The sequence below is a fragment of the Odontesthes bonariensis genome, chromosome 4, assembly GCF_027942865.1.
Source record: "Odontesthes bonariensis isolate fOdoBon6 chromosome 4, fOdoBon6.hap1, whole genome shotgun sequence".
Classification (NCBI taxonomy): Eukaryota; Metazoa; Chordata; class Actinopteri; order Atheriniformes; family Atherinopsidae; genus Odontesthes; species Odontesthes bonariensis.
Genome location: NC_134509.1, coordinates 26,660,885 through 26,671,134, shown reverse-complemented (window position 1 = coordinate 26,671,134; position 10,250 = coordinate 26,660,885). Strand labels below are relative to the sequence as shown.

The following is a 10,250-nucleotide window of genomic DNA, read 5'->3' as shown; positions in this document are numbered from 1 at the left end:
ACTTCCTCTAGCTCTTCTGGGGGGACCCCGAGGCGTTCCCAGGCCAGCCGAGAGACATAGTCTCTCCAACGTGTCCTGGGTCTTCCCCGGGGCCTCCTCCCAGTGGGACGGCCCGGAACACCTCACCGGGGAGGCGTCCAGGAGGCATTCTCACCAGATGCCCGAGCCACCTCATCTGACTCCTCTCGATGCGGAGGAGCAACGGTTCTACTCCGAGCCCCTCCCGGATGACCGAGCTTCTCACCCTATCTCTAAGGGAGAGCCCAGACACCCTGCGGAGGAAACTCATTTCGGCCGCTTGTATTCGCGATCTCGTTCTTTCGGTCACTACCCACAGCTCGTGACCATAGGTGAGGGTAGGAACATAGATTGACCGGTAAATCGAGAGCTTCGCCTTCTGGCTCAGCTCCTTCTTCACCACGACGGGCCGGTGCAGAGCCCGCATCACGGCAGACGCCGCACCAATCCGTCTGTCAATCTCCTGCTCCATTCGTCCCTCACTCGTGAACAAGACCCCGAGATACTTGAACTCCTCCACTTGGGGAAGGATCTCATTCCCGACCCGAAGAGAGCATTCCACCCTTTTCTACATCCATATATGCAAATTGTCTAAGAGGAAAGTGACCATATATGGAAAAAATGAACGCGTGCTAACAGTGAGTTAACTTTAATATTCCCTGGGTAGCTTGGTTATAATAAAGTGGTAATAAATGTAATTCTGACATTCTGTGGTAAAAAATTCAGATGTAAATTAACTATTTTTTACTAAGAATTAACTGTAAATAATCACAAAATCAACCTTTTAGCCCACTTACCGCCAAACAGGATATTAACAATTCTTCAAGGTTTGGTAGTCCGACTGAGGAACAAGGTGTGTTTATGTTGACCTGATAACACTGATGAGTTAACAAACAACTAAACTATTTCTTACTTCACCAAATGTAGCTGCAGCCCAGAGTAAAATGACAGACATGACTCCCAAGGGCTGTACAGTGAAATAAGATTATCTCGCTGTGTTGAACTGAAAATCAGGGTCACAGAGTTTTCAGGGTCACGAATGTTGCTCTTTTAACCCGACAAGATTTTCATCATAATTCAGGCTGAACTCAACCCACTAAGGAGCAGTTTATGTACAGAGTCGTCTGGTAGGATTTTGAACGCTGACCCCTGACACTGTAACAACATTTAAAGCACAGAATTAACGGTTAACAAACGTCAGGGGACCGTCATTTTAAAGGTTGTTGGCATTAATTTGACCACAATAGAAAGTTGAATATGGGGCATTTTTTTCAGTGTGAAATCTATAAAATAGTTGGTCCACCATCGACTTTAATCTGAACTGAAACTCATCCCTTTTGACCAGAACTCAGTGTGGTGCAGATTATCATTTTAGGGACTACGATAAATGTGCAAAACTGTTGTATTTGCGCCTCATTACCATGGGAACGATGCTTTCAGTTTGTGAAGCTGTCGTGGTTTAGACTTAACCGTTGGCATGTATTTACACAGTTTGCAGTTTCTGACAGTAGATAGCCCGCGTTTTAATTCCCGTAATGATGTTGATCATTTTATCACACCCTCCCATTTACACAACCTGCTTTTCTTTCGGATGATTGGTGTATTTTTGTGTAGAAAGGCCTGAGTTTGCAAACGAGGATTATAACCAGCATCATAGTAGCTGTCATCTCTGAATAGAGGTTTAGGTATCAATTGTCGATCCAGAAACGGAAAGAAAGCCTGGCTGTGTTGAATTTGCTTTGTTTACACCCCTCAGTTCGTCGGTGAATGGACTTCCTGTGCCGTTTACGCCACACAGGGCTCATCAGTCACTACCTCATCAGCACTGCCCCCAAACATAACTAAAATCTACATTATTTATTCAATTATTTTTAGAGGGACCACCTGCACCTGCAAATTTGGTTTACCTCTCGCACCCAGTTGTAACATCTTTAATACGATGTAAAGTAGAGCTGGGGCAAACCTTCCCTCCCTATCTACTGTTTCGGTTGAGACTCTGCATCAGATTTGATAAGATTATTGCACATTATGTGAGGAAAAACCACAGCTGCCAGATAAATGCAGAGCTTTATCACTTCAGTGTACAGAACTTAAATATAGAGCCGAGGATGTGTTGTAGAATTGGGACACAGCTTTTGATTAATCTCATCCTGCCATCTCATAATAGCAACCCTCGGCGGGGAGTCTGAAAGTAGCTGCACAGTTGTTGACACAAGGTTCTTTGCCCCGACTTTAAATCAAGACCATATTTCAGCTGCAACAGAGACCATCGGTGTGGTCAGAGTCACAGTCTGTGCTCCTTAAACAAAAGTTGCTTTCAATTTACTCCTATCTATTTGTCCTTTGCCGCCACTCTGCTCCAACTGTCTCTTGGCTTTGACCATGGAGGGCAGGTCTGATGTCTGATACACGGCTGACCTCATCCTACTGCCATGGCACTGCAGCTCCAAGGCAACATCCTCCCACTTCCTATCGAGCTCTGAAAACTGGGAGCCCCGCAGGTCTCTGGAGCCTCTGCGAGTTTGCCTGGTGTGTGCAGGCTCCGAGGCGCCTCCGATTCTGTCCAAATCCAAGGCCCGTTTTGGGGTTTTGTGGCTGGAGCGGGACGGAGGAGACTTGGATTTGCGACGAGAGCGCAGAGGGGGGTGTGGTGGGGGTGGAGGAGGAGAGGGAGGGATGATGGGGTTGGAAGATGTTGTCCGTCTGCTTGGCATTTTTAAACCACGTTCATCTTTTTCCCTCCCTCTCCACCCAACTCTGACTTTACCTGAAGAAGAAGAGGCTGTTTTCAGGAGAGATGCCAACAAAAGGGAGACGGAGGAGACAAGAGAAATGCAAAAGAATTCCCTGGCACTGCAACCACTCCACATGCATAAGAAAACAACTAGAAACCAAAGCAGGGTGATATCTTTATCCCTCAACATGTTTACGGGTATGTGAAGAAGATTATGAGAAGCTATTACAATTACTCACATGGTGACAAATTTAGTTAAATATCCCACTGACAGCCATGACCAGTGGTACCAGTGACACACACACACACACACACATCCGCACAGAAAAGGTGGGGGGCAGTGGGGAAACTAAATGGATGTGACAAATATTCCCATGCCAGTGTTTGCTATGACATCATGGGAAAGAAGGTTAGATGGTTCTCACAGATTCTCTGTGACTGAAAAGAGACCATGTTCAGATCTTAATGCAGACTGCTGCCATCTACTGGCTTAAAAAGGGCGGCAGATATTCCCTCATTTGTTGACACAAGCTGATTCGGTTCATGTCTTACCAGATGTCAGTGAAATAAACCATACGCCTTTTCCACAAAATTCAAAGGAAGGAAAAGCTGCTTTGCTGGTACAACAAGTCAAATTGACATCAGAAAGACTCAAAAACCTTAAAAAACATAAATATATTTGCAAAAAGAAGCCCGTGAGGAGAGATGGAGGTGGAAAACTCTCGTCTCTTTAGCTCATCCGACACCATTTTCCCTTCCCTCCTAATTAGATGTCTTCTCAGCACCGTGTGAGCATTTACAAACTATAATTGACAGACACCTCACTCATTCTTTATCTGTTAAAAACAAACGACACTTTCACCAATTTACTCACACATCTTATTAAGGGATATCATGTAATTAAGCCTGAGCAGACGTCGAATCAGCCAGAATAATTGAAAGCACCCATGTGGACGTGCAGGGCCTTTAATGACTGTGGACTATACACAAAAACATATAGAACTTCAGTCTCAAGTCTCAAGTCTCAATTCAGTATTTACAGCACTTTTAGTTCATCAGTATCAACTCCTAGACAAATACATTTCAGTCCAGTATGATAAGAATGTCTGTACTGTCTCTCAAACTCTGTCCACAGGTCGTTTGAGGTGAGAAACTGAACTGCACAGATGCACTGGGAGGCAATTAGTTTTGTTGGCCAGTGGATACGGGCACAGCAAGAAGCAGTAAATTGAAACACAGAGCCAAAATGTATTTATATACACTCACCGGTCACTTTATTAGGTACACCTTGCTCGTGAAAGGTTGGACCCCCTTTTGCCTCCCGAATTCCCTTAATTCTTCGTGGCATACTTTCAACAAGGTGTTGGAGAAAACCATTCCTCAGAGATTTCTGGTCCATATTGACATGATAGCATCACGCAGTTGCTGCAGATTTGTCAGCTGCACATCTATGATGCCAATCTCCCGTTCCACCACATCCCAAAGGTGCTCTATTGGATTGAGATCTGGAGACTGTGGAGGCCATTTTAGTAGCCTACAGTGAACTCATTGTCATGTTCAAGAAACCAGTGGCCATAAAAGGAGATATATATACACATACATATACATACAAACACACAAGGGCTGTCAAAATTAATTAATTAATAATATATCCACACATATATATTTTAACGTTAACGCATTAAATTCGACACATTTACAGAATGTGCGTAACGTGCGCACGTTAATCTTGCCTAAAAATTTTACTTTGCGTTAAAAGGTCAATTTCAGTTAACTTGCTTTCACTTTAGGGAGCCCAGTAGCAGAACTAGCGGAAGTTTAATTTACGAACGTCACTAATTCAACTGCCACTGAAATCGAGACTCATCAGACCAGGCAACGTTTTTTCCAATCTTCTATCGTCTAACTTTGGTGAGCCTGTTCAGTTTCCTGTTGTTAGCCGACAGCAGTGGCAGCCGCTGTGGTCTTCTGCTGCTGCTTCCATCTCCTTCCAGGTTCCACGTGTTGCGTGTTCAGAGATGGTATTCTGCGTTCCTTAGTTGTAACAAGTGCTTATTTGAGTTACTGTTTCCTTTCTATCATCTCGAACCAGTCGGCCCATTCTCCTCTGACCTCTCACATCAACAAGGCATTTTCGTTCACACAACTGCCGCTGACTGGATATTTTCTCGTTTTCGGACCATTCTCTGTAAACCCCAGAGATGGCTGTGCGTGAAAATGCCAGCAGATCAGCAGTTTCTGAAACACTCAGACCAGCCCGTCTGGCACCAACAACCATGCCACGTTCAAAGTCACTTAAATCCCCTTTCTTCCCCATTCTGATGCTCGGTTTGAACTTCAGGAAGTGGTCTTGACCACCTCTACATGCCTAAATGCATTGAGCTGCGGCCATGCGGTTGGCTGATAAGCTATTTGTGTTAGCAAGCAATTGAACAATTGTACCTAATAAAGTGGTCGGTGAGTGTGTATCAGCTTCTGTGAAGATTTTCCTTCACAATTCAAGTAACAATAAGGTAAATGGAGGGTCCTATAGCACAGAAACTAGAATCACTTTCTGCTATATAAATACAACTTTAATAAAACTCATTTTAGGGGCTCAGAAATACACGTTTTTACTTCAAAGGAAGCATCTTGGTCATCTACTGTTCTCATTTATCCTTTTTTTTAAATTATTTTAGTCCTTTCCTTTGAATTTTACTGGTGGTCTTCATGACAGAGTGGTCTGGTAATCACTTCCACTTCTCGCTTTATTAGTTTGGGATAGTTCGCCTCTTTTGACATGAAGCTGCATGACATCCCATACTAGCAATATCATTTATGAACATTCTCTTACCCCCTGCTGCGTCCTGTGAGCCGAGTTCCAGCCTCGTTTTGGCGCTATTTTCTCTCCCTTGTATCACAACAGACAAACGTCTGTTTCTGTGTGGGCATGTTTTTCTTAATTATATGGACTGGTTAAATAAAATCAGTTGCTGTTGTCACATGTTCGTCCCCAAGGAAACGCAAACAAAACCAACAATGAGGTATTATTCCAATGAAAACTGCAACAAAACAAGATCCTCATGTGATGCAAATGATACACGCAGATATGGACGGTCTGTGTTTCTACGAGCCTGCAAGCATGTAAGTATGAAATGGGAATTTGTGCGTGCATGTGTGAAAGTGAGTGTGTACGAAGTTGAGGAAGAAACAGAACCCTGTTTTGTTTGTGGGTGACCAAAAAGCCAGGCATGACAAAGCTCCCCTAACAAGACACCGAGCAGAGAGGAAACCATGCATAGCTAATAGCCCAGTCCCCCCAAAGGCCTTTGTAGCCCAAAAACAAAAGATCTGTCCTGCAGAAACACACACACACACACACACACACACACACACAAAGAAAAGAGGCAACAGAGAGAAGAGAGGAATATCAATTGCATTAAAAGGAGGAGACGTTAAAAGTGGAGCAGACGCAAACAGAGAAAACACAAACTGAAGAATTTGTTGCACTTTCTTTAGCTGGTACTGAAATATTATTCAAACTGAAAAATAAAGTCAGTATTAGCTATTTTAGGGAACAGGACGTACTTATATCCTACACCTAAGCACTACAGTATTCTCTACAGAGGTATTAAACGATCAATATGAAATACATAATCAAAAGTAACAGTTCAGCATTGTGAATGGAACTGTTATTATTAAATTATCATCACTAAACATTCACATGTAAGCTGCATTTTAGTGTAGGAGCTGATGGAGCCAATTCAACCATTAATGTCCACAGTATGTTAAATATTTATAGATTATTATAATTAATATTCATCTTACTGTACTGCTGGATGCATTGGATTTAAAGAATCCACCTCCCGCTCTGAAAACCCAACGAGCTTGTTTAACAGCACTTACTGCTGCTCTAAAGAGATTCCCAAAGCCTAAAAGATTTAAAAGCATCCGAATGACGTATGTTACACGTTTACAAATTCTTAGTTTTTTTTGTAAATGCAAACTTTAGGAAATGACATTATAGCTCAGTTTGTCTTTTTTTATACTCTTACAAAACAAAACAAAAATGATACGACACATATAGGAAAGCTGATGATAATCTTTCATCTTTTTTGTTCTAGTTTTACACGTTAGCAGGGACATGCTACGTGGTATTTCTGCAACCACAAAGAGTCCTGACTTGTGAAAGAAGGACACCAAGAATTCTGCTGTAATCGTGGTCCAGTTCTGTGTGGCTACAGCGTCCCGATATAAGAGGCACAAAGCGGTGTCAATACAATATTTGTGTAAATGAAATAACTATCCACCACTTGGTTATGCCAAAGGCAGTTTTCCGTGAGACAAGAATGATCAGATCAGGATTGGAAGACACCTATAAATACTTTGTCGTTTAAACTTTGCTGTCTGAGTTCAAGTGAACGCCGCCCCCCCTGACAGAAGTGTTGAGGGCATAACAGAACAGATCTGATACTATTGAAAATCTAAGAAAAGAAAGCAGGCTACTCACATGAGGCTACAGAGAGAGTTCAACCTCTAAAACATTTATTTGGCCTATTTACAGATGGTAAAGTCAACTCAGCAGAACAGAGCAGAACTTGTTCCTATTGAGACACAACTTAAGAAAGAACATCGCTGCATTGCAATTCAACAATGACAAGAGCAACGTGGCGGTTTCAGATAGTAGACTATATACAAATTAATACTTTTAACTGAGAGTAAAAAGGAACAGAACGATTGTTAAATTAATGTCTTGTTGGTAATTTAGTACAGCATGAAGTAAAAGTAAAACCTTTAGAGACGAGACCATTTTGATTCTGTCCAATTTTTCCAGATGAAACCCTGCAGGAAAGACAGCTAAAAGCATTCTTGATTGAAATTGAAATGTCGACGAAAAAGTAAACTCTCTGTTCATAGTAAGCGCAGGTGTTTCTGGATCCTTTGGTCGGAGAGAGAGAGATTGCTCGCAGGAGCAGGAGCTATAGCTTGTTTTTATGAGTGACATGAGAAACGCCCGAGGTAAGAGAACAATAATGGAAACAGAGAATGCACTGAGCTCGAAACAATAAAGAACAGCTGAGGAAAAATGTATGATCAAGGTAGTGTAGCCTCTCTTTGTATTTATGAGGTCAGGCCTGCCGTGTCAACATGCATTGTGCTCAAAACTATGTAATAAACTGAAAATACCACAAGGTCTGGTTAATCCTCCTGGTGTGTAACTTCTATGGCAGTTCAACCACCTGTAGCATGAAAGATATTCTGAAGAGTTAAAGTGGAAAAGATAAAAAATATTTAAAAATGAATAAAGTCTTGTTTGCAATTGGCTAAAGTGCATTGTTAGAGTCTATACAATGGAGGGGCCTAAAGGACGGAATTTGGAACTGGTTGTCACCAATTCATCCCAAGCTCGTCATCATGTTTATGTCTCTAGAAAAAAAATCCACAGCATGTCCGCTCCAAAGTTCACACAGATACACACCACACAGGGAAATTCCAGGAATAAGTTCTGTCCAAACCTAATGCATCCATCTTTCCTCTCTTTGTGTCTGTGATTCACTTTTTTCACTCAAAGTTTGTTGTTGACTTACAGTAGATTGCTGGCCGCAAAGTAGTGCATACATCACTCCATCAAACTTACCATACTCGCTGTTTGCCGAAACAAACTCTATTTCTGACAGTTTGAGGTCTTTGCCCTAATCTTTACATTGGATTTGGGTGTTTTTAAACAAATCTGGGATTAATATCCAATAAACTGAAAGATGTTTTATAACTCTGTTCAATGGAAAGATTGGAGGAGATCTAGATGCATTTTGTGCCACAGATGGAGAGTGGCCAAAAGGTAACTTCAAACTGACTTAAGTGGGTCTCCAGTCCCCGCTTGCAGTCAGGTGAAGGAGGAGTGAAGGTTCAGTTTCAAGAGTTCACACGGGGGAAGTACCTGAGCTAGGCCGACCGTCCTGTGCTTGTTGTTGGGGCCGGGGAGGGGTTCTGCACAGTAAAGCTGAGGGAGTGACGTAGCTGAGGCTGGGGCTGTTAATGTCGCCCTCTCCCACAAGAGTAAGATCAGACAAAGTGTCCTCCTCCAGCATTTGGACCGATTCTGCCCTGCCTGAGTCCTGGAGAACAGCATGTCGTGTGGATTGGGTGGGATGGATGGGGGAGATGGTGCCGGGAAATGGAGGTGGTGGTCTGACTTTCCTTCCTGCTCCACTCTGTGTGCCTAATGCAGAGTCCAAGCTCTGGGACTGATGGCTCGCGCTGAGCAAGTGTGTGCTGCCTACACTTCCCCGGTTGTTGCTATTAGCCTTGTTGCCCCGACGATTGCTGCTAGGGACGCTGCCGTTGTTGGGGTTACGGGAATTGGGGGTGGAGCAAGTGGGCTCGGGGTCGTAGGGAGGAGCCGCCGTCTGGTTGGCTGCCACTGGCGACAGGCGTAGAAAGTCTGGGAGCTGTAGGTCGCTTTTGTTTAGCAGGCCTCGCTGGTCGTTGGCTCGGTTGCTCTGAGCTTTGGATATGAGGTCGAAGAACTCTGCAGGCACACACAGCACCGCGTGCACACAAAAAATACAAATAAATGAACAAGTACATGCATATGCACACACATACAAATTAACTACCACCAGAATAACATCTCAAAAACACGTTTGTTTCATAGATAATGCAGAAAACATGCAGCAATGTGTATTAATCAATTAGACAAGTCATTCACATTCAGTATAAGCAGAGGTGACTTTGCTACATGTAGCTGGCTTTGAAAGCATTCGGTGCTTCTGCACTCTTGCAGACAGGCAGAAGGGTTAGTGCGATCACAGCAACACAGCTACAGAAACAAGAGAGAGGGAGGTTGTTCAGTCTTTACCTTCAGCTTCATCTATATTAATCTTTTTCTGCTTTCTTTTCTCCGGAGCCTTATGGAGAGAGACAGAGTGGTTGGGTAAGGGTTGGTTGCTTGTGTCAGGGCTGGGCCCAGCCTTGCCGTTTTCCCCTTTGGGGTGGGCTGAACCGGCTTTCCTTGATGGCCTGTCCTCCCCCTGGGTGCCACAAGGAGAGCGGAGTGGGCCATTAGAGCCCTGATGAATCTTTGTGATGCACGTATGGGGAAAGGTAATGACAATAAATGGGAACCGGTACTACTGGGGGTGAACAGGGTGACAAATTGTAAATAAGAACCATTTGATAGGGAGTGGATGACACAGGTTTGGTGACTGGGGCTGATAATTATGATAAAGAATCAATGGCATATCTTGTAAATAATTTGAGTAAAACATGTATAGTTGATCAATGACAGGTGGGATGTTCCATTCAGACAGTCACATTGTCCATTTTGTGTGCGAAGCATCATCAACGTGTAGGCTCACTCACACCACAAGAGCAGAGGGGGGGAACTATCCACTACTTAAAGCTGCACTACTACCCGGGAGGTAAGAAGAAAACCTGTTTCACAAACAGGTTCTGGAGTCAGTCAAGAACATGACCAACCTCAGATTAAACCCCGACAGCTGACAGAAAACCCGGACAG

At 43.5% G+C, this 10,250-nt stretch overlaps 1 protein-coding gene across 4 annotated transcripts in view; it reads right to left on the bottom strand.

Annotated features, from left to right (window-relative positions):
• Positions 1–7,248: 7,248 nt before the first annotated feature.
• rgs12b (regulator of G protein signaling 12b) overlaps positions 7,249–10,250 on the bottom strand; it is a 48,981-nt gene continuing 45,979 nt past the window's right edge. The window contains exons 18-19 of one of the 4 annotated variants that reach the window (XM_075463752.1): positions 9,591–9,810; positions 7,249–9,260 (exon numbers count right to left, since the gene is read on the bottom strand). In XM_075463752.1, coding sequence (XP_075319867.1) covers positions 8,653–9,260; positions 9,591–9,810 — 828 coding nt within the window. In that variant the 3' untranslated portion in view covers positions 7,249–8,652. The remainder of the gene's footprint in view (positions 9,261–9,590; positions 9,811–10,250) is intronic. The other 3 variants (XM_075463754.1, XM_075463753.1, XM_075463755.1) reach the window with 3 other exon arrangements.